General features: G+C 34.2%; 1 protein-coding gene across 1 annotated transcript in view; it reads right to left on the reverse strand.

The window, feature by feature from the left end:
* The window catches only part of PRKN (parkin RBR E3 ubiquitin protein ligase), a 1,541,099-nt gene extending 1,518,070 nt beyond the window's left edge, over positions 1-23,029 (reverse strand). Inside the window, exons 1-3 of the mRNA XM_044675477.1 lie at positions 23,025-23,029; positions 22,011-22,089; positions 15,954-16,121 (exon numbers count right to left, since the gene is read on the reverse strand). Coding sequence (XP_044531412.1) covers positions 15,954-16,121; positions 22,011-22,089; positions 23,025-23,029 — 252 coding nt within the window. The remainder of the gene's footprint in view (positions 1-15,953; positions 16,122-22,010; positions 22,090-23,024) is intronic.
* Between the last annotated feature and the right edge of the window lie 3,092 nt (positions 23,030-26,121).

A 26,121-nucleotide genomic window follows, 5' to 3' on the forward strand; every position in this document is an offset into this window, starting at 1 on the left:
TATATATATATATATATATAATCCCTAATACCAGAAAGCCTTTTGTTTTTGGTAATTCGGGGAATCAAGTTATATCCTTTAAATGAATTCTACATTTATACTCAATTATCTTTCCATAATTAATTTTTGTCTACAGTTTTCAAAAGAATACACCTCAAGGTTAGGTGGAAGAAGGAACTAAAAAGTGACAAAACACATGTAAAAAAGATGCAAATTCATCAATTTCCTGAATTCAAGGAGCAGAAAAAAGTGAACTTTTTTTCCCTGACATGTTGGTCTTAAATATTATCTGATAGGTTTTTTTTTACTATAATCTTAAGTCTAGGGGAGATAAACTTCATGAATGATAATGACAAATTCTAAGATTTTTAAATTATTGTAAACTTTATATGAATTATATAGTGTTGATATACATGTAAATGAAACTTCCTTATAATGATTTTTTCTCCATAGAAAATAGTGTTATGATAAGATTTCTTTGGGGGTGGGTGTACTAATGTGCTATTTAGAAATATATGTTTGAATATATAGAAGCTTGTTTATTCAAGTATAATTTGTTCACTTTGATTCTTTAAAATGTTCTAAGACATAATAGAAAATGAAGCATACTAGGTGGAAAGCCAGTCTGAACCTGGGCTTAAGCTATGTGAATTTGGGCAATTCATCAAATCTCTGAGTCTTTGCGGAAACTGTCTAAAACAATGAAATTTCTGAAAAAGTCTCAAACTGCACATTGGTGAAGGAGTTTCCCCATACAGGGAGTTCCCTAGGTCAAAAAATTACACAGCCCCTATCCTTATTCTTCTCTGAAACACATTTTACTTTTTATATTGTTTAATGAAGTCCATTTCACATTAAACAATTCTAGGAGTGGCTCAACCCTAATAACCACCAAAGAGGACTATTGATTCGCCCATTTTTTCTGACTTTTGTGTTTTTATTCAGCAATATGGGATAGTGAAACTACAAAGGAGAGGTAAAGGAAGGCTTTTAAGCATATCCCGAGTCTATAAAGTTTTAACCTCTTACAAACTCAAAAAGGTAGCTTTTCCCCCTGCCCCAAGTCATTTATCCATGGCAATCCTCAAAAATGTTTCATAAGTCTCAGGGGAACTAAAATGTCAAGTTTTCCTTTCAACAGAGAAATAACATTTCTGAAGGTTCTGAATTATGCAAAGAGGTAAGTAATTCAGGGGTACTTTATGACTGACTCATATAAACACACAGACACAAATAGATTAAATTCTCTGGCTCTTTGAAATGTGAACTCATTCTATGTAGATGATTCTTCTCCATTAATTCTGTGTGGTGCTTTCCAGTTCCTCTGCTAATGCATCAGTTCTTTAGAGGAATACAGGAGTGAAATTCATTTACATTCACTTAAATAAATGAGATCAGCAATGAGTTTCATAGGAAGACTACCCTTCAAAAGAAATTGGTTTTTATTCACTACAAGTTTCAAAGGTGTTATTTAAAGAATTGTTTTCTCATAAACAAACATGGAAGCAAAGTACAGAAGGTGTAAGTACTGTGGCACTTAACCTGACTTTCTTAGGGTCTTGAATCAAAAGGAAAATAGGATTCCAGATGAGCCAAGGAGGCTCTATATAGTTATCATTGTTACATGGTCATATCTGAAAGGCTGCTTTTACAAATTTTTATTTTTATACTGCTAAAAGCTAAATGAGAAGGAAGTGGGCATTCCCTACTTCTAACAATCAGGGTCAATATGAAACTCCCATTCATTTCTAGAGATTAAGATGTAGCATTCTAAAGTCAAATCAAAAACAATTTTACCAGAAAACACATGTAATGTTTATGAATAGGAGGACCATTTGGCAAATGTTTTATCTTGTGAATCATGAAGTAAAGAAGTATCTCATCAACAGTTTCTGGAAAGAGAATAGAGTAGTTTCAGTATCCATTTCACAGGGCACAGGATTTAGAGGATGTATTTTAAGATTAAAGTGATTGTAGTTCTACATAACAATGATTTGTAATTTTAAACTCTGTTGGAGGCAACCCTATATAATTTGGAAGGTAATAATGTTAGTAATACTATATATCTATGTAATTTTTGTTATTGTAATTTTTGTAGTATGTATCTGTCAGTATGGGGAAAGATAAATCACCTTCCCAAGGAAAGTAATTTATCACTTGCGATGGGAAAGTGAATCAATGGACCCTCTAACTCGGGACAAGGAAAAGTTACTCAGTCTCTATTGACTCTAAGGTATGAGTTGTCAAATTGCTTTTCTAATCTGCAGTGGGAAGGTAGAGGCATGCTCATCTGAATGAACAGATTAAAAAATGAGAGAGCAGATTTGGGACTGGAGTCTGGGTTAACTTGGCTAGGCTACTCAAGACATAGGAGATAGGGTAGAGATGGAGGAGGTGACTTGTATCAAGGTTTTTAAAAGCCTAAAGATCCAGATGATGACATCTACATCACAGGAGCAGCCAGGACAGAGAGTTCAATAAGAAAACTATGAGTTGATTTTACTGGGGTTAGTTTATGAAGACTTCAAAGATGAAAGGTTACTACAAAGGCCTGAAAACAGGGATCAGGTGGGGATTTGGGTAGCTTTGGAGTCCATATTTGAGAATAATTTCTTACTAAGAGTTGAAGTATGTATAGATAGTCAAAAGACTTTTCTAAGTCTTGGACACCATGTTGTGGATAAAAGAACCTAAGATAACCAAGAAGGGGGAACTAGGAGCAAAGTCCCTGATCAAGCACATTCTACTAGAGGTCATAAGTAGTGTGATATGCAGAAATGGGCAGCCATTTGTGTAGGTGCAAGTTAGCAGTTTACCACTTTGGAACACAGAACCTAGCAGAGCACCCAGGGTGTGTGCCAGGGTGACAGTTAAGGACAGGGTATAAAAGGGGGTCCACAAACCCCTGGGGTCTTCACTTCTTTCTCTCATCTCAAGAATTAGGGAGGAGGTGGTAGATCTGGGCCCCTGGGAGGTTTGGGAGATTTGGATAGGCAGGCAGGCAGGGACATCCTCCATTGCTAGCTAAATTCAATACCTCATTGGCATAGCCAACAACCTTCTATTCAAGCTAGTGTCAACAGCTACTTCAAGAAAACAACATCTGACCCAGGGGCCTGTCAGACTCTGGGCTCAGCTACAAACAGCAAGATCTTTAGGGTATCCTTCACCCACTTTTCCTACTCCCTCTTACCTACCCTCAGTTTTATTACAAATAAACCCTGTTTGACCCTAAAGCCTAAATGATTTTTGAAGCCAATTACTTACCTTAATAACTAGATTCAATAAGTCAGATCCAGTTAACATATTCAGCTGGCTTTAGCCTTTCCAACCCAGTGTGATCCATCTTCAACATAAGGTTTCAGGAAGTCACATTCTACTTCCTGGAAACATTACCAACTGCCTGGCTGGACTGGTTCTTAAGGCTTTGAAGCTTTAGCAGAGATTCTTGGGCTCTTAAAGGAGACTTAACCCAGCTGATGATGTGGGTACAAATCTATTCTCACATATAAATGTGGTTAGGGTCTTTCTCTCCCTACTTAACCTCCATCATTAGCACTTGCCTGGACCCTTGCTTGCTCATAACAGTAGGGCTAATGAAATATATTCCAGAAGCCTAACCAAACATTTCCATAGTGAATAAATGGGAACTGAGATAATGTTATGCCTCAGGCTAGAAACAAATATAACTTAAGAAGAGAGCTAGGGGCAATGACAAGTTCCTTGTATTTAGAAGAGGACTAAGATTACACAAGCAAACCAACAAGCACTGATTAAGCATCTACTTTGTGGCAATAACTAAATGTCTCATAATAAGAACATGACTTTTTGGTATCATGGACCCCTTTCCTATCTGAACAGACTTCTAGATGTCTTCCCAGATGATTTCTTTAAATGTATAAAACCATAAAATATGTAGGATTATAAGGGAAAACAACTATAATGAAATTAAAATGTAATGTTTCCCCCTTTTAAATTTTTTTATTTAGAATATTTTTCCATGATTACATGATTCATAATTTTCCCCCTCCAGTATTGTTTCCTCCCCCTTCCCAAAGCTGACAAGCAGTTCCACTGGGTTATACATGTATCACTGTTCAAAACATATTTCTATGTTATTCATATTTGCAGTAGTGTGATCTTTTAACATCAAAACTATAATCCCATTTCAATTGCATTATGTGATCAAGCATATATTTTTCTAATGCATGACTGGTTCCACAGTTCTTTCTCTGGATGTGGATAGCATTGTTTCTCCTAAGTTCCTCTAGATTGTCCTGGGTCACTGCATTGCTACTGGTAGAAAAGTCCATTACATTTGATTGTGCCATTATGTATTAGCCTCTGTGTACAATGTTCTCCTGCTCCTTTCACTCTGCATCGATTCTTGGAGGTCATTCCAACTCACATGGAATTCCTCCATTTCTTTATTTCTTTCAGCACAATAATATTCCATCACCAACATATACCAAAATTTGTTCAGCCATTCCCCCTCATTTTCCAAATTTTTGCCACCACAAAGAGCATGAATGTTTTTGTATAAGTCTTTTTCTTTGCTATCTCTTTGAGGTACAAACATACAAGTGGTATGGCTGGGTCAAAGGGCAGGCATTCATTTAAAGCCCTTTGGGCATAGTTCCAAATTGCCCTCCAGAATGGTTGGACCAATTCACAACTCCACTAGCATTGTATTAGTATCCCAATTTTGCCACATCCCCTCAAACATTTATAACTTTCCTTTGCTGTCATATTGGCCAAACTGTTAGGTGTGAGGTGGTACCTCAGACTTGTTTTAATTTGCATTTCTCCACTCAGGAGTGATTTAGAACGTTTTTATGTGCTTACTGATGTTTTGATTTCACCATGTGAAAGCTGCCTATTCATATCCCCCAAACATTTGTCGATTGGGGAATGGCTTGATTTTTTTGTAAATTAGATTTAGTTTCTTATATATTTGGGAAATTAAACCTTTGTTACAGAGTTTTGTTATAAAAATGTTCTCCCACTTTTTTTTTGCTTTCCTTCTAATTTTGATTAGATTGGTTTTGTTTGTACAAACCCTTTTAATATGATATAATCAAATTCATTCATTTTATATTTTACAATATTCTTTATCTCTTGCTTGGTCTTAAATTCCTTCCTTTCCACAGATCTGATCTATGTTCATTTAATTTGTTTATGATTTTACTCTTTACTTTTAAATCATTTACCCATTTTGAATTCATTTTTTAGCAGTTTTTGCCAAATAGTGAATTCTTGTCCCAAAAGCTGGAAGTCTTTAGGCTTATCAAACATTAGCTTATTGAGGTCATTTACTCCTAATCTATTCCATTGATCCACCCTTCTGTCTCTTAGCTAGTACCATATTGTTTTGATGACCACTACTTTATAGTACAATTTAAAGTCTGCTACTGCTAGGCCCCTAAACTTCATTTTTTTTTCATTATTTCCCTTGATATTCTTGATCTTCTGTTCTTTGAGATGAACTTTGTTATAATTTTTCTAATTATGTAAATTTTTTTTGTAATTTGATAGGTATGGTGCTGAAGAAGTAAATTAATTTGGGTAGGATGTCATTTTATTATGTTAGCTCATCCTACACAGGAGCAATTAATTTTTTTCCCAATTATTTAGATCTAGGTTTTAATTGTGTAAAAAATGTTTTGTTGTTGTGTTCATATAATTACTGTGTTTCTCTTGGCAGATAGATTCTTAAATATTTTATAATGTTCAGAGTGATTTTAAATGGATTTACTCTTTCTAACTCCTGCTGCTGAGTTTTGTTGGAAATATATAGAAATTGATTATTTGTGTGCATTATTTTGTACCCTGCAACTTCACTAAAGTTGTTAATTATTTCCACTAGCCTTTTAGTTGATTTTCTGTGGTTCTTTAAGTATACCATCATATCATCTGTAAAGAGTGATAATTTAGTCTCCTCATTTTCTACTTTAATCCCTCTAATTTCTTTTTCTTCTCTAATTGCTACTGCTAGCATTTCTAGTGCAATGTTAAATTATAGAGGTTACAATTGGCATCTTGTTTCACTCGTGGTCTTATTGGGAAGGTTTCTAACTTGCCATTGCACATGGTACTTTCTGTTGGTTTTAAATATATGCTGTTTTTATTTCGAGGATGGCCCTTTTATTCCTATACTTTCAAGTGTTTTCAATAGGAATGGGTATTATATTTTGTTAAAGGCTTTTTCAGCATCTATTGACATAATCATATGATTTTTATTGGTTTGATTATTGGTATGGCCAATTATGAGGATAGTTTTCCTAATATTATACCATCCTTGCATTCCTGGTATGAATCCCACCTGATCATAGTGTATAAAAATCCTTGTGATCACTTGCAGGAGTCTTTTTGCTAGTATTCTATTAAATATTTTTGCATCTATATTTATTAAGGAGATTGGTCTGTAGTTTTCTTTTTCTGTTTTTGGTCTACCTGGCTTTGGAATCAGTACCATATCTGTGTCATAAAAGGAATTTGCCAAAATTCCTTTTTTGCTTATTTTGTGAAATAATTTGTATAGCATTAGGATTAGTAGTTCTTTAAATATTTGATGGAATTCACTTTTGAATCCATCTGGCCCAGGGATTTTTTTCTTCAGAAATCCCTTGATGGCTTGTTCAATTTCATTTTTCTGAGATGGGATTGTTTAAGAAATTTATTTCTGCTTTTGTTTATCTAGGGCCTAGACTCTAGGCAATTTATATTTTTGCAAATATTCACCGATTTCACCTAGATTCTCATATTTATTGCCATTTAATTGAGCAAAGTAGTTTTTAATAGTTGCCTTAATTTCCTCCTCATTAGAGGTGAGGTTATCCTTTTCATCTTTGATACTGCTAATTTGATTTTCTTCTTTCTTTTTTTATTAGATTGACTAGTACTTTATCTATTTTATTTGTTTTTTCAAAGAACCAGCTCCTAGTCTTATTTATCAGTTCAATGATTCTTATATTTTCAATTTGATTAATTTCTCCTTTAATTTTTAGGATTTCCAATTTTGTTTTTATCTGGGGATTTTTAATTTGTTCTTTTTTCTAAATTTTTAAATTGTAATCCCAATTCATTGATCTCCTCCATCTCTATTTTCTTGGTATAACACTCAGCAATATAAATTTTCCCCTGGGTACTGCTTTGGTTGTATCCCATAGGTTTTGGTTTGATGTCTTCTTATTGTCATTTTCTTTAGTGAGGTCTCTAATAGTTTCTATGATTGCTCTTTTGACCCACCTGTTTTGAAGAATTAGATTATTTAGTTTCCAATGAATTTTAAATTTCCCTTTCCATGGATTCTTGTTAATTATAAGTTTTACTGCATTATAATCTGAAAAAGTGGAATTTATTATTCCTGCTTTTCTGCATTTGTTTGCAATATTTCTATGCCCTAGTATATGCTTGATAATTGTATAATACATTATACTGCTGAGAAGAAAGTATATTCCTTTTTATCCCTGTTCATTTTTCTCCAGATATCTATTAACTCTAATTTTTCTAGTATTTCATTTACTTCCCTTACTTCTTTCTTATTTATTTTTTGTTTAGATTTATCTAGTTCTGAAAGGGAAAGGTTAAGGTCAACCCACTAGTTTGGTCTTACTATCTATTTTGTACTTGAGCTCCTTCAATTTTTCATTTAGAAATCTAGATGCTATACCACTTGGTGCATGAATGTTTAGTAATGATATTACTTCATTGTTTATAGTACCTTTTAGTAAAATGTAATTTTTCCTCTTATCTCTTTTAATCAAATTAATTTCTACTTTGGCTTTGTCTGGTATCATGTTTGCTACTCCTGCTTTTTTTTTTTTTTACTTTAGAAGATGAATAATATATTCTGCTCCAGACTTTTACCTTGAATCTGTGTGTCACCTTGCCTCAAATGTGTTTCTTGTAAATAACATATAGTAAGTTTCTGTTTATTTAATCCACTGTGCTATCCATGTGTGTTTAATGAATAAGTTCATCCCATTCATATTACACGTTATGATTACTAACTCGGTATTGCCCTCTATCATATTATCCCCTTTGGATCCTGCTGTATTCTCTTTCACTCTATTCCTCCTCACCAATATTTTGCTTTTTGTCACTCCTTCAGTTCCCCCTCCCTTTAATGACCTCCCATTTCCCTTGACTTGTTCCCCTTCTACTTCTCTGTAGGGTAAAATAGAGTTCTATACCTCGCTAAGTATACTTGTTTTTCCCTTTCTGAGCCAGTTACAAAGAGAGTAAAGTTTAAGCATTGACTGTTACAACCCTTGTACTCCCCTCTCTGTATTTATTTTTTTTTTACCTCTTTATGTTATATAATTTACCCAATTCTTTCTCTCCCTTCCCTTTTCTCACAGTGCAACCCTCTCTTTCAGCCCTTTATTGATTTTTACATGTCATTCATATGCATACATATCATACATATATCATTCCATCACATTTAAATCATATAAATCATAATATCATAATCAGCTTACTTTTCTACCCTTTTTCTCAGTGAATTCCTTCTATCTTCTCTACTACTGAGAGAAATTTTTGAGAATTATAGAAATCCTCTTTCCATGTAGACATAGACATTTTTACCTTAATGAGTCCCTTAAATGTTCTCTTTCTTATTTACCTTTCTATGTTTCTCTTATGTCTTGTATTTGGTCTTCATTTTTTTTTGTTTAGGTCTGGCTTATTCCTTAGGAATGCTTTGAAATCTTCTCTTATTAAATGACCATTTTCCCCGCTGAAAGAGTATACACAATTTTGTTGGATAGGTGACTCTGGTTTGTAAGCCCAAATCTTTCGCCTCTCTGACTATCATATCGCTTTCTGACCCTTTAATGTAGAAGCTGCTAGGTCCTTAATGATCCTGATTGTAGCTCCATTGTATTTGAATACTTTCTTTCTGGCTGCTTTAAGTACTTTTTCCTTTCCTTGGTGGCTCTTGAATTTGGAAGTTTTCAGTTGAGGATTTCTTTCTGAAGGTAATCTGTGAATTCTTTCAATTTCAATTTTATTTTCTTATTCAAGGATCTCTGGGCAGTTATCTTTGATAATTTGTTGTGATATGATATCCAAAGTTTTTTCTTCATCATGGCATTCAGGTAATCCAATAATTCTCAAACCGTCTCTCCTAGATCTATTTTCTAACTATTTTTTAAATAAAATATTTCATATTTTCCTCTGTTTTTTTCATTCCTTTGATTCTGCTTTATTGTTTCTTGATTTCTCATGAAATCATTGGTTTCTAGATGGTCAGTTCTAATTTTTAAGACCTGGTTTTCCTTTGTCAGTTTTTGGTTCTCCTTTTTCAATAGGCCCATTTCTTCTTGCATCACTTTCATTTCTCTTCCCCACTTTTCCTCTACCTCTAATAACTGGGTTTTGAAATCTTTTTTCTTTTGGACTTTGGGTGTGCTTCCTTTGCTTTGGCTGTCCCTTTCTGTGTCTGCACTGTGCTCTTTGTCTCCATAAAAAGATTTTAGAGTTAGGTGCTTTTTTGATTTTTTGTTCATTTTTCCCATTGAATTATAGCTAGGTTTTGTTTTCTGGAAAGTTTGGTTACCCTATTAAACTTTAGTCCTTCCTTGCTGTTATTTTCGGCTTATTTTCTGGGTTGTTACTAGTTTACCAGATTGTCTGAGGGCTGAGAGCTCTGAGAGTCCCCTCTCCCTGTTGACTCAAATGACCATTGAGATGCTGATAGCTTAAAGACTTTCCTCAGGCTTGGGATCTTTTGATCTCAGTCTGTACTTGATCAGGTCAGGTGATGCTCAGATTCTAGCCCAAGATTTAGACTTGTGTTTTTGGTCTCAAGGTGTTCTTGATTCAAGTTTAGCTTGGAGTGGAGATTCTTTTGTGTATTAGACACACCCCTGATTGCCCTGTCCTAGAGCTCCACCCTTAGTTTTGGGCAAAAAGATCCCAGAGAGGCTTCCCTTAACAACTGTGTCCTCCCCCCAAAACATGGATTATGTCTTCACTCTAAACCCCAACTGGGATTCCTGGCTTTGCTCTAGGCCCATGTGGACTGTCCCCCTTCAGCCCAGATTGCTTTCGGCTGAGGCTCTAGACTTCTCCACAGGTTTGTAATTTCAAGAAGTGTTAGTTGGCTTGGACCTCTTTTTGCCTGGCAGGATCTCAGGGTCTAACTTAGCTTATACTTAAGTTTGGAACCTATGAGAGCAGATGGTGTGGGGCAGTGGGGATGTGGTTTGCTTGTGACTTGCTCTTCACTTGCTGCTATGTCCCCTTCTAGCTCCACTTCCCTCTCACCTCGGTTCTCCAGATGATCTATGCCTACCTTTTGGGTTTTCCTTTTTTGAACTTTGTTTCCCTCTGTCTCTTTGTTGGTTCTTTCACTCCCGTATTCATTTTGTGGTGATATTTTATTCTTGGTCGAGGAGGATTTTTGTGGTCAAATGGGACCTGCTACCCTAGTTGCTCCTTCATCTTGGCTCCACCCCAATGTTTCCCCTTTTAAAAGTCACTGCTTTTCAGTTACATCATCTTTCTTCAGAAAAAAAAAAGGTCCTTATAACAACAAATAAGGAGGTCCTTATGAGAACAAGTAAGAAGTGCATTGGGCAGGAATTAAAAATGGAGAACTTTCACCATGCATTCATATTTCTTCCCAGTCCCTCAGGAACTATGTTTCTTTTCAATGTGTGCCCTAAAACAATTATAAAACATAGACTAGGTATGGGGGTGGGGAGTAGATAAGTAGGGGAGGTAAAAAAATGTACTATTTCCAATGGGAAAAAAATAATATGAAAAGGAATGTGGTGGTAAGGGAGAAAAATCCAGCAGCAACTCTCATTCAATCTTATGTGGTGTTAAATAGGATATATTATTTTATATGTAACCTTCTGCCAGTGGAATCATTAAGTATACCTATACTGGATTCATTTTCCTGTCTCAGCAGTGTCTTCTGATTACATATGTTGAATTTACACTATGTAGATCATAATGTTTTCAGCAATAAATGGGAAAGTAAACAGATGAGAATAAAGAATAAAAAAATAAAAAAAAGAATAAAAAAATTTACATTATCTGTGCCCCAAGATTGGGGGAAAGGATTAAAGAACAAAAATTAAGTGGTTCTGCCAATAGCACATATTCAATAAACTATATCAAACACACACATAATTCAATTTTAAATTTCTGCGAGATAATCAATAACAAAATTCTAAAGCAAAAATATTAGAGACAGTTAAATGATAAATTCTCAGTATCTATATTACAATATGCTATCTAATAGCAGTTCAAGAAGTAATCTAGACTGGTATCACAAAATCAAACAATGGTGGTTTTTATATATTTGATGGGCTATCACATTCAAGACAGGTTAAATTTGCTATGCTTGGTCGCAGGGAGCATAAACAGATAGAATTTCCAGAAAGGCATATTTTCTCTTAATATGAGGGAGAAAAAAATCTTTAGAATTTGAGCCAACTAGAGACACCAGAAAATTTGAATGAATTGCTTCTCAATTTAGTCAGTTCTCCTTCAATGGAAGTATTCAAGAAAGGTTTGAATGGCCATTTATTTGGTTAGTATTTTGTATATCTGTGGTTGATTTCTGTTCAGGTCTAAGTGATCTTCCAATGTACTGGAAAATTCAATGATTCAATTCAATTGTAAAATGTATTCAATTATTCAAATTTTAAAAATTAGATTCAAAATGTCACAGATTATTTCTCTGATATCTTTAACCTTTGTTAAATAAAATTAAAAAGTGTTCAAAAATGATACTTTTTTTACTATACAAGTTTTGCCATACTAAAAAACTTAGAAGAAAGGAACAGATAGTTTATTCCACTTCTGGACATCTCTTTGTATAACAGATGAGTTCCTGGACATTCCTATGTAATTGGAAAATTTTAGATGGGTGAAATAGAACTTTAAAAGAATTCAGTGGTAAATACTTTTGAAAAGAGGGAAGTTTCTATATAGTAGAAAAATGACTTCCCAGAGTTTTCTAATTTTTAAAGTTCATATCTTTTCTAACAAGCATCCATTTCTATAATTCTAGTATCATATCCAACTTAATACAACAAACTCTTACTGTAGCTAAATAAAACCTTCAATGGACATGATTTTTGATATATGCATTTGTATCCATTTTTTAACATTTTAGTGCCTTTGCAATGCACAATATTAATGGATAGAAACTGTCTTTTTTCTCTTTCAAATTATCATACAAATTATTTGATAGTTTGGGCAGGGAATGAATAATCATTTGGATCAGTCCTAAGAGCTATACATGTTCTGAAGTTAGTTCTTGAGAGCTGATTATTAAGTTTCCGGTGTGAGCATTTATACTTTGGAAGTCAGGAAATGATAAAAGGGCTTAACTTACTGTTTTGTTTATTGCCTAGACTTAGGAAAGTGATGAATAAAATGCTATGATACAGATGAAACATTAAAGTGTATAGAATAGTTCCCCCCCCCTAGTTAATTGTTAAAAATTTACCAGAATACTCCATCTAAGAACTCTCACATGTTCATTGACTTGAGTGACAAGAGTCAAGAAGTGCTCTTCACAAAAACTGATAAAAAACCATATCACCAGACACTTCCCAGCTGTGTGACCCTGGGCAAGTCACTTGACCCCCATTGCCTACCCTTACCACTCTTCCACCTATAAGTCAATACACAGAAGTTAAGGGTTTAAAATAGAAAAAAAAAAAAACATATCACCAACATATTTTTAAATGTGTCAAATATTAATACTAGTTGATATTTTATCCAAATAAAGTTACCATATAAAAGGCATGGAACTTAGAGCAAAACCAACTACTCCTTCCATTAGCAGCTTCATATTCTTGATTATATACAAATACTGAGGACTCAAATCAGCTGCTTTAGCAAAGGTAAGTTAGTTAACACTGGGTGCACTTTCTGATGAAATATACCACTTTTTAAAAAATGAAGTTTGAATAAAAATATTGATGCCCTTTGAGTATGGAAAAACAAGTTCATATATATATATATATATATATTACTTTCTTAAAATAAAGAAAATCTATAGTGTAAAGAAAAGTGACTCAGTCTTGTGGTCCAGATGAGTATCAAACTAAAAATGCACTAACTGGAATTTTAAAACCCAAAATGATTTCCTATTTTTTTTTAAAAAAAAACTGATTTCCTTTTTTCTTAGAAGGGAAAAGAACCATATCTTAATCATCTCCAATTGAACATTTAAATAAATGTTCAGCGAACATTTATGAATTATGTATTTTGCAACTGTCTTTGAATACTTCTATGCATAATATTTTAATGAAAACTAGAATTTTTAAAGGATTTATATCTTATATTGTCACAAAATACCAGTTTTAAGCCAACCTATAGCTTATATAAAGATAAGAGAGTTTAAAGTTCCTAATCATTTGTTTCCCAACATTTCAAAGCAACATAGTAATTCTATTAAAATGTGTTTGCTGCCCATTTTTGAGCCCATAAAACATTCTTGGATTTCATTTTCTGCAATCATCTAACATTATTCTAGAAAATTATTTTAAAACAACTAAATTCAAAGACAATGACTTTCTTGCCCTAAAGTCATTGGCCTATAAGGAGGTTAAATCAACCTCATAGAAAATCTGCCAGATTTAATAGACTATATTAGACTACAATAGACTAAAGGTAAGGGGAAAGCAACTGCAATAAAAACAAAAAGAATCTAAAAAGTTGCATTAGACTAAAAGTGAAATTGGAGTTGAGTTTTCTACTGGATTCATACTATAAAAAAATTAAGGGTCCCACAAAGCCTAATATTGTTATCCAATCCATTTGAGTATATGCTTGCTTTGAATACTAAAGCATACCACTGGGTTAAATGAATGGGATGTGTTAGACAGCTAACCGGTCCACTGGATAAAATAGTGAACCTGAAGTCTGAAAAAATTGAGTTAAAAGATGATCTTTGTGACCCTTGGCAAGTCACTTGTCCTCTCCATCTGCCCCATTTTCCTCAAGAGTGAAATGGGCTTAATAATAGCAACTATATCCCAGAATTATTATGATAATCATATTTATAAAGTGCTAAACATAGTGCCTGGCACATAGTAGGTGCCAAACTATGATGATGAGGAGCAATGATGATGTGATAAAATTCCTAAAACAATGGGTCAAAGAATGTAAAAATATTTAGAAAGCTCAAATGTTGGGTGCAAATATCTAATTAACCCCTTAAATCTCTTCTTCTAAAACTTTTGATGATTTAAGTTTTGGAGATACCCATCCTCAAATCTGTCTCAATCTATTTCATTTAAGATTAGCAAGGCAGTCATAATATCATATTTTAATAGCCTAGATCTCTTCAAAAGAAGTTCTTTACTAGTTTCCCTCAGAGTAATTATTTTACGGCCTGATCCAAATCTGTAGAAACTTTTTAAGGGAGTAAAAAAGCCCAGGTTTTAGTGGGGGAAAGACTCTTAAATTAATAATATAGGTTTGTACATTCCAAATCAAATTACCAGTATCTCTGGAGATTCAAGCATATGAAGACAAAACTAGTTGATGACTATTTTACATATTAACCCAAATACCATTTTATATTCGCCCTGCAACAAGTAGACTATGAACAACACTTAAAAAATCTGGCTATAGAAAGGGTTGGTTGTTGTTTAATGATGAAATAGTTGGAAAGAAAAGGTCCTTATATTTAAGGGCTTGGCAGGTGCAGCAAAAAAGCTTTTTTAGGTGACTGGGGAAAGGACACACAATACTGTGTTTTTTTTAAGCCCAGCCTTTTCCCTGATAAAAACAAATTGGCTAAAAGTTTGTGCAACAATGAATCTGTATGGCAACAGTAGCAGCAGGAGAGGCACCAGAGACTGACAAGAAGGATTTGCATTTCTATAGTTTCTTTTGTGTACTCAAACTCCCTAAAGCATCTTACAAAGCAATAAATATCATAAGTGAGAAGAGGCAGTGATAGGATATCAATACAAGGAGTGACTGTGCAGCCAGACACAGAAGCCCTCATGTGCTCAGCAGTATCCTTCTCCCCTCCACTCCCCAACAGCTGTAAACATGAGTGCCAATTAATCTGTGCTAGTTAAGAAAGTAAAAGAAAGGGAGAGAGGGGCTTAACCACCTGCAGAATACATTTAGACTCTGATGCCTTTTACATCATTGACTATTTACCTCAGTCTAAATCTCCCTCAAAGTGATCTTTGTGGTTCAGGTAACCAGCTGTTCCTATGAGTCAAGCTTCAGTACTAACAAGACTGTCTTTGGAATGAACTACAAAGGTGAGAAAGAAAAGTTTTTCAATGCCCCGGGTAGACTTTGGGTATCTCACTGATGAAGATTCACGATTCTCTCTTTTCATGGTTTCTGTGACCAATCCCAAGAAATAACTTAGTAGAACTTAAAGAAGTGACATTCCCAAACAAGTCTGGCTGTGCCCAAATCTCCTTTGTTCCACCACAGTTCAGACTATGTGTGAAGATCCCAAGTCTCATTGGCTACAGTGAATAAGTCCCTCAAGAAGTCCTCCCCTCATAAGTCAGAAGCCTGTCACTATCCTCCAGGGGTCACAATTGGGTTACAAATTCCATGCAATGGTGACTGAGCAGCCTGATTTGGAACAATTTATTCACATCCTTCTTCATTAAGATTCAAATGGAATAAGTAAGGTAGAAATTGAACAGACACACAAATTGTGCATAGCTTGCTCCTGTAGTCAGTAAACATTTATTCACTAAGCACAGCTCATGTCTTCTCTCTCTCACTCATATTCGTTCTTCCTATCCTTCCTGCTTGCTGTTTTAATGCATAATTAAGAAGGTCAGAATTAATGAAGCAGTGTGGAGTAAAGTTCAAGGAATCCCCAGGCACTATTTATTCTATTAGATCTCAGGCATGAATGTCAGATTGGCAGCATGAGAGGCTGGAGCAGTGGGGCTGGCAGCATCCCAGCAACGAATCCACAAGGGGAGACTTACCTGCAGTGTCAAGTCATTCCTAAGCTCCTTCCCTGCAAAAATCACATGCAACTGGTCAGCTGGAACCCCCTGTCGCTTAGCAACCACCTCCTTGAGCTGGAAGATGCTCGTATCTGCATCGACCTCCACAGGGAAACCATGGCTGGAGTTGAACCTAACAAACACTGTCCAAGAAATAAGAAGGGAGAAAAACAGTGAGCATTTTATTCAAAATAGTTTTGAGAGAGAATGATTTCTAAACCTTGATCCTCAATTCACTGGTATTGTGTGTCTTTCACTTTCAACCTGAACTTTAATGATATAGCAACTGGGTCAAACAAGACACTTGGGTTGAATTCTAAGACCATCACTAGATTATTAAATGAATCTTGAACTTGACAGGGATGTACAAACTCACAATATATGTAACACTTGCTCCAAATATGATGGAAGCAGAATGTGACTGTTTTACCTCTAGTATCATGATCCTTAGAATTCATGAGAATTCCTATAATTCATTTATGATTCAAAATAAAATTAATTATTTTTATTCACCAAATGTAAGCACTCAAAATGAAGCCTCTCATGGAACCTTTCTTAGAGTAATATTGAGTGAAACAATTGTATAGTCCTAAAGTCTCAGTGGAGAAGAGACGACTTCAGGAAGATAGCCAGAGCTCTGCAAATTCTTGTTCTTTCCTCAAAACCAAAACCAAACAAAATAATGTATTATTGAAAATGGCAGCATGGAATTCCTGCAAAATACAGGGTCAAGCTTCACCCAGAATTCCATGCTGCCATTTTCAATAATACATAATGATCAAAAATTTATTTCTCCTTTAACTCTATCTAAATGTAAGTTTCTTGGCTTGTCCTTTACATTTGTCTTAATTGCAGTCACTTTCATGACACATAAACATAAAATTGTAATAGCATTATTTTAAAAAAGATTCTTTGATGGGTATAGCTAAAATACAAGGTAAAAGAAGCAGTCAATTTCTTCTAATATTCCCCTCCAAGCAACTTTAACATAATGACTCAAATTTAATTCTGGAGTAACAGAGGCAACAAAAGGTCTGATTGAGGCATTTTACAGCTGAGGACAACTTTGGAGGTCAGAGAACTCTATAATGTGAAGTGTAGGATGACTTAAATAAAACACCAGTAGTGGGACCAGGTTGTGGCAACAGAAGCAGTAGCAGATTCAAGAACTCTCAAGCCAGAAATAATGAGATCTGAGAACTTGTCAGAAAGAGATTATAGGGGATTTTTATGCTATCAATGGATATAGGACCAGACAGCATTTGACAAATACATTGACTATACCCCTTTCTGGTTCATCATTCGAGGGCAGAGAGGAGCACTTTCAAACAAAAGGTAACAGGATCTTTGACAGGCAGTATCAATCACAATCTCAAGGGGACAGAGACCCTTCTTGGGCAAGGATTAAAGAACACACTAGAAGATCAGTTACTATACCTCTTTCCAAATAATACCACCTTGGAAGCACAAAATTAAAACAAATAACCTGGAAAATAAATTACAGACAATTTAAGAATGACTGAGAGGGGGGCATCTGGGTAGCTCAGTGGAGTGAGAGTCAGGCCTAGAGACAGGAGATCCTAGGTTCAAACCCGGCCTCAGCCACTTCCCAGCTGTGTGACCCTGGGCAAGTCACTTGATCCCCATTGCCCACCCTTACCAATCTTCCACCTATGAGACAATACACCAAAGTACAAGGGTTTAAAAAAAAAGAATGACTGAGATTCTTGAAAGCCATGTATATTACAAAAAATTATCAAGGAAAATCACCCTGTTATCCTAGATAAAAGGAGTAAACTAGAAATAAGTATTTACTGATCATCATATGAAAAAAATCCTGAAATGAAAACTACCAGGAATAGTAAAGCTAAATTCCAGAGATCCCAGATCAAAGAGAAAATACTTTAAGCAGCCAGAAAGAAACAATTCAAATCACGTGGAGATATTGTCAAGATTACACAGGATTTAATAGCTACCACGTCAAAGGAAACAGAGGGGTAGGAAAATGATATTCTATAAGGGAAAAAAAGCAAGGATTATAACCACGAATAATACTTCAGGGGAAATAAAAAGGTAATTAATGAAATAGAGGATTTTCAAACAAACCTGATTAAAAGACCAGAACTGAATAGAAAATTTTACTTTCATATATAAGATTCAAGAGAAGGATGAAAAGGTAAATATGGAAGAGAAATATTAAGAGCCTTAATAAAGTTAAGCTCTTTAATTTTCTATATGCGTAGATTATATATACATAATGTAGAAAAACTTTATTATTGTTTAAGCAGTTTAAAAAATTGTTTAGAAAAGGAGGGTACAGAAGTGACTTGATAATATTGGGATGATCTAAAAATGGATAGTCAAGAAAGAAGAATGTCTAGTGAAAAGGGGAAAAGGAGGGGAAAATGGAGGAAATTATATAAATGATGTACATAAGAAAAAAACTTTTACAGTGGAGGTAAAATTATGGAGGGAGGGAAATACTTAAATCTTTACATCTAAAAGTTGGAACATAATGGATACATGGAATAGATATGTAGGGAGCTTTTATAAGCAGATTAGGAGGACAGGGAAAATATTATCATATTTATGGATAGAAGAAGGATTTTTATGAATAAACAAGAGATTGAAAGCATTGTGAGATATTAAATAGATCATTCTAATTACATTAGATTTAAAAGGTTTTATACATATAAAAGCAATATAACCAAGATAAGAAGGAAAGCAGAAAACAGGGAAAATTTTGAAAGTTTCTCAGATTGAGATCACATATCTAAAATATAAAGAGAACTCTGTCAAATTTACAAGAACATTAGCCATTTCCCAATTGATATGTGGTAAAAAAAATATGAACAGGTAGTTTCTGGTTGAATAAATCAAAGCTATATATAATCACATAAAAAAACCATTGTTGATTAAAGAAATGCAAATCTAAATCATGTTGCAATATCATCTCATACCTTGGTTAAACTTACAAAAGTGCAAAATGACAAATGTTGGAGGTAAAAAAGATAGAGACACTAATACACTATTAGTGGAATTGACCCAATCATTTTGGAAAAGAATCTGAAATTATGCTCAAGGAGGTATAAAACAATGTATACTCTTTGATCCAGCAGTACTACTATTAGGTTTGTTTCCTAAAGTAATCAAAGAAAAAGGTAAGGACCTATGTATTCTGAAATGTTTGTAGCAGTTCTCTCTGTAGTGGCAAAGAACTGAAAATTGAAGGGATGCCCAACACCTGGAGAATAGCTAAACAAGTTGTGATTGTTTATGTATATGATTGTAATAGAATACTATTAGACTATAAGAAATGGCAAGATCATTTTAAAAAACATTTAAGAATGAAATGAGAGAACAAAGAAAACATTATATACATCAATAGAAATAATGCTTAAAGAATATCTTGTGTATGTTCACCTCCAGAGAAGGAACTGATAAACAGAAACAAGCAGGACACAGCTATCTATCTATCTATCTATCTATCTATCTATCTATCTATCTATCTATCCACACACACACACACACACACACACATATATATATGTTTTTGTCAAATGTTGCCTTCTTTTGTGCAGGGAGGGAAGGGAAGGAAGAAATACTTGGGAACTTTAATATAATTAATTAATAAGTGAATTTAAACTTTTAAAATGTCTCCAGCCACGAATCTCCCTGTGTCCTCTGAAAAAAATGCAAAAGTCGCCAATAACCTTTATAGGTCTTAATGGTAAATCTGTTTTCCTGCCCTTTATCTCAGCAGGAAAAACAGAGTTCCAGGCATAGGAACCATTATTGGTAGATGGAGCTTTTAGCTCTAAACTGGAGGCTACTAGCAATTCCAAGGAAAAAGTTGAGTTAAGATGATTCATTTTGTTTATGATTTTTGTGAATCATGACATGGCATAATATAGAGAGAGGGGACTCAAAGCCAGGAAGATGTGTGCTCAGTTCCTGCCTCTGACATATTCTGGTTGTGTAAACCCAGGCAAGTCCCTTAACCTCTCAACACTGTAAGCATCTTTATAACAGTTTTAGCTACAGAGAAGTTATTCTACATTGGCAGAGGATATTCTTTAATTGGGGTTCTGCATATAATTTAAATCACAGCTTTAGTCCACATCTCTTTGAAAATATGTAGCCTTGTAGATTGCAGCCAATGTAAAATTAAAGATTTAAACAAGAGAAGTCATATAACAGAAATGATCTTCCAGCTTTGTCAAAAAAAATGGAAGAGTCTTAGTGACTCAGTCTGGATCAGCTACAAAAGAATCAAATGATATATTATGGAAGATATCATGCCATTTTGCTTTAATGCAAAGTCAGGATATAGACTTCAAGGGGACATGATATGGCTGAAGCCCCAGACAAATTATAAAAATTTAACATCAGAGGAAATGAGAGGGGAAAAAGATTATGAATGGTCATAGTAATTGGAAAACTGGATTAATTGCCTCCTCTCTTTTTTATGGTTGGGTCTTCAACCAAGACTAAGCAGAGAGCAATAGCAAAAATATTTGAAAGGTTTGAAAGACAGGCATTCAAAAACATTGGCTGAATGAATGAATGAATGAATGACAAACAAAAAAGTTCTGCTGTGTGTATACACACACATACACAAACACACACACACACATCTTATGCAAGTGCACATATTCCCATTATTTCAAATTGTTTTCACAGAGAATGACAGGTTCTCAGATTTGAGAGTATCACAGAATCCATCTAGTCTAACTCATATCTAAACAAGGATCTGCTCCTCAATATCCCTAACAAGTGGTGATAAAGAAAAATGCAGCCAGGTGACACAATGGAAAGAGTGTTGGATGTGGTATCAGAAGTATATGAGTTCAAAACCAGCTTCATTCAGCTACTAATTAACTGTTTGACTCTATGAAAGTTACCTAAACATGGACTGCTTCAGTTTTCTCATTTGTGTAATTAGGATGATAATACCATTTATTTCCCCAGATTATTGTAAGAATAAAATGAGATAATATTCCTGATATGCTTTGCAATCTTAAGCTCTGTATGTTAACTATCAATGTCATCATCATCAACATCATCATCATTATATTATATCCTAAGGTAGCCCATTTGACTTGTGAACTGCTCTAATTGTTTAAAAAATGTTTTTCTTCCACTGAGTATAAGTATGACTGTCTCTATATCCAAGGCACTGTTCCAAGTTCTAACCATTGCAAAGAAAAGCAAATAAATCATATTTTTATTCCCTATGATAGCCTTTGAAACACTTAAAGTCTTTCCTTAATTCTTACGGCCAATTATATTTCCTAGTCTCTAGATCCCTTCAAGATTCAGGACAGTCTTCATATTGCTCATGCTCTTCCCAAAATATGATGTCTAAAAAGAATCAGGACCTTTATGATATATTCTAGCTAATGCTATTACAGTGGGAACAATTTCTCTTGTTCTGGATACTGTGCTTTTCTAAATGTGGATAGAGTGCTAAACTTAAATTCAGGGAGACAACTGTAAATTTTGCCCCAGATACTTACTATGCTATCCTGGGCAAATCATTAAATCCTTTATGAGCCTTGATTTCCTCATCTGTAGAAGATAGATAAGACTAGCACCTAAATTGTAGATTTGTCATGAGAATTAAATGAGATAACATATATAAAACACTTTGCAAAACTTAAATTGCTATATAATGTTAGCCATTGCTAGAGTGCTATAATGTTGCTTGAAATCATGTAAACTATTTTGACTACCATAAGTAAGCAAAGTTCTTCTCTCTGAAATCTCTTTCTCCCTCTTTTAAAAATTTATGGAAAATCAATCTTTAGAAAAAGGGGAAAAAACCCAATAATACAAATGCTTAGCATAATTCCTGACACAAAATGTATGTTGATTGACAAGTCCCCCAAAATTGAGCCTCACACAGGTGGACTGTGCATTTGATTTTTATTAGGTAAGTCTGAAAATCAGATAAACAACATAGGAGAAATCAACTTTCTTAACTGTGGTATCAGCCTAGTAAGCAGAAGTCAACAGTACTACATAAATGTCATGTATTTCTGACAACTTTGATGCAAATGAAGGAGTTTCTCTCCCAGATATGTCTTCCTGACATGTTATATTTCTGGGAATACTTATCAAAAAACAATGATGCTTTAGTGTTAAAGAGTAAATCAAAGTTCCAAGTGTTTTTCATCCTGTTTCAACTGTTTGTTTTCCTGAATAGTATCTTTTTCTTTTCCTTTTGATAAAAAAAAAACTGGAGCCAAGTGTTAAAATAGAGAAATTGCATTTGGAATCACAAGACCTGGATCAAACCCTTGACTATGTAACCCATTGGCAATATAACTGTGGAAAAATCTTCTAACTTCTCTAGTCCTTAATTTCTAATCCATAAAAAAGGGAAAGGCACAGTAGATAGAGTGTTGAGCCTAGAGTCAGAAAGACTCATTTTCCTGAGTTCAAATCTGGTCTCAGACACTTATTAGCTTTTTTGACCCTGAATGGGTTGCTGGTGAAGTAAATGGGAAATCACTCCAGGATCTTTGCCAAGACAACTCCAAATGGGAACATAAGGAGTCAGACATGACTGAAATAATGCAGTAACAATAAAAAGGAGAATAGGGACAGGATAAACAAGATGATATATCTAAATTATCTTTCCAAACCCTTAATAATAAATCAATCTTCTTATATTAATATTTTTAAAGATGCTTCATCTCTGAAGGAAAGCTACTTTCCATTTTCCTAAAGACTGTCAAAATGGGATAGCAGGAGAAAAGGATGTTTATGATTACAAAGCTTTTAGTAACTAAACACTGTTCCTTGTAATACTGATAGAACTCTCAAAGAGAGTGTATGTTGGCAAGAAGGGATTTAGAGGCATACCAAGTAAGTCTTTGAGCTCTAACATTAGATACTGAAGTCCAACATCAGGTTGGAAATGCTGAAAAAGAATCTCTACAATGGCTAAACACAATAAGTAAATAAGCACTGTTCATGCTAATGATACAAATAAATTTCTGAAAAACACACATGCAGAGCATCTTGCTGTGTCATTATATTTACCCCATCAAAACATTATATAGCCTTTTCAACTGAAGAATTTGTTCTAGTACATTTGTTCTAGTACATAAAACAAAAACGAAAAAAAAGCACTTAAGCTCATGAAGCTACATCTGGATAGGCTGATCATTCTGATATAGCATTCTGTCTGGAAGTGGCGGGTATATATTCTTGGAAGAAAATTTCACTGTCCTTTACGTTTTTATAAACAAATTGTTTATCAAATGAATGCTCACTTTCTACCATAATTAGAGTACTCCCTGCTAGGAAACAGCAGGGAATAAAATGACAAAATCAACAACTAATAAACCATCAATTGGGTGCTGGAAGAAGAGAACAATGAGAAATGGCAATAAGACAGAGAGTAGGAAAGGAAGAAAATGGTACCAAAATGAGAGCCATGCATACCCTGAACAGATGGCACAGATGGCAAAACAACAGCAAGGCCCAGAAATTTGACATATTTTACCAACATGGAAATAATTTGGATTCAGGGAAGAACTAATGACTGGGACAAATAATGAAAATCATTACAAAATTCCAATTACTGATAAAAATGGAGTAATTGATATAGATGTACTGATGTTATATAATATATTTGAAAGAAGAAAATGAAAAGAAAAATTTGTCAATAAACCTCAAAGTATGATCTGAACCAAAGCTCCTATGATAACTTTGTCAGATAAAGAACTATAAGTTAAAACGTAAAAAAAGTAAATTCTAAATCTAATAAAATCTAACAAAAAAAGAAAGAAAAAAACCAAATTAATAGTAGCTAAGATGAAAAGGGAAACCTCACCTCTAATGAAGAGGAAATTAAGGGAATCATTAAAAATGATTTTCCCAATTATATAGCAATAAATATAGTAATCTAGGTGATACGGATGAATATTTACAAAAATATAAATTGCTTAGATTAACAGCAGAAGAAATAGAATACTTAAATAATTTAGTATCTGAAACAGAAATTGAACAAGCCATTAAAGAACTCCCTAAAAAAAATCACCAGGGCCTGATGGATTCGCAAGTAAATTCTATCAAACATTCAAAGAACAACTAATCCCAATATTATACAAATTATTTGACATAATAAGCAAAGAAGGAGTCCTACCAAATTTATTCTGTAACACAAATATGGTACTAATTCCAAAGCCAGGTAGATCAAAAGCAGAGAAAGAAAACTATAGACCAATCTCCCTAATGAACATAGATGCAAAAAGACTCCAGCAAATGATCAAGAGGGTTATCCATCATGATCAGGTGCGATTTATACCTGAAATGCAAGGATGGTCCAACATTAGGAAAACCATCCACATAATTGACTATATCAACAAGCTCACAAACAAAAATTGCATGATTAACTCAATAGATGCTGAAAAAGCCTTTGACAAAATACAACAACCATTCCTACTGAAAACACTAGAAAGTAAAGGAATAGAAGGACTTTTCCTAAAAATAATAAACAGTATATACCTAAAACCATCAACCAGCATCATATGCAATGGGGATAAATTAGAAGCCTTCCCAATAAGATCAGGAGTAAACAAGGATGCCCATTATTACCTCTATTATTTAACATTGTACTAGAAACACTAGCAGTAACAATTAGAGAAAAAAAGAAATTAAAGGTATCAAAATAGGCAATGAAGAGACTAAGGTATCACTCTTTGCAGATGATATAATGGTCTACTTAAAATATCCTAGAGAACCAACTAAAGAGATAGTAGAAATAATCAACAACTTTAGCAAAGTTGTAGGATACAAAATAAATGCACATAAATCATCAGCATTTCTACATATATTTCCAACACATCACAGCAGCAAGAGGTAGAAAGAGAAACACCATTTAAAGTCACCCTAGACCAGGGGTTGGCAACCTTTTTGGCCGTGAGAGCCATAAACGCCACATTTTTTAAAGTGTAATTTCATGAGAGCTGTACAGTGCTCACAGTGTGCTCTCCTGTAAGAGTGCGAGCTCCTGTAACAGCACCTGAAAAAAAATTGACTTTATGGCTCCTGCAGAAAGAGCCATATTTGGCCGCCAGATATAGCTCGAGAGCCATACATTGCTGACCTCTGCCCTAGACAATATAAAATACTTAGGAATCTATCTGCTAAGACAATTACAGGAATTATACAAACACAAATACAAAACACTTTCCAAACAATTAAAACTAGTTCTAAACAATTTTGAAAATATTGAATGCTCTTCAGTAGGACGAGCTAACATAAGAAAAATGACCAATATACCTAAATTAATTTACTTATTTAGTGCCATACCTATCAAACTACTAAGAAACTTTTTTAGGGAATTAGAAAAAAACTATAACAAAGTTCATTTAGAAGAACAAAACATCAAGAATATCAAGGGAAAAACTGAAAAAAATGTGAAGAAGGGGGCCCGATCAGTACCAGATATTAAACTATACTATAAAGCAGCAGTCATCAAAACAATTTGGCACTGGCTAAGAGACAGAAGGGAGGATCAGTGGCATAGACTTGGGGTAAGTGGCATCAGCAAGACAGTCTATGATAAACACAAAAGGCCCAACTTTTGGGACAAAAATCCACTATTTGACAAAAACTACAGGGAAAATTGGAACACAATTATGGGAAAGATTAGGTTTAGATCAACATCTCACACCCTATACCAAGATAAATTCAGTGTGGGTTAATGACTGAATAAAAAGAAGGAAACTATAAGAAAATTAGGCAAAACGAATAGTATACTTGTCAGATTGCTAGGAAAGGAAAGATTTTAAAACCAAGCAAGAGTTAGAAAAAATTACAAAATATAAAATGAATAATGTTGATTACATTAAATTAAAAAGGTTTTCTACAAATAAAAAACTCTGACACTGATCTAATTACTCAAACATATAAGGAGCTAAATCAATCGTACAAAAAATCAAGCTATTCCCCAATTGTTAAATGGGAAAGGGACATTAGTAGGCAATTTTCAGATAAAGAAATCAAAAGTATCAATAAGCACATGAGAAAGTGTTCTAAATCACTAATAATTAGGGAAATGCAAATCAAAACAACTCTTAGGTATCACCTCATACCTAGCAGACCTGCTAAAATGACGGCATGAATGCTG

This window comes from Gracilinanus agilis, chromosome 4 (genome assembly GCF_016433145.1).
Source record: "Gracilinanus agilis isolate LMUSP501 chromosome 4, AgileGrace, whole genome shotgun sequence".
Taxonomy (NCBI): Eukaryota; Metazoa; Chordata; class Mammalia; order Didelphimorphia; family Didelphidae; genus Gracilinanus; species Gracilinanus agilis.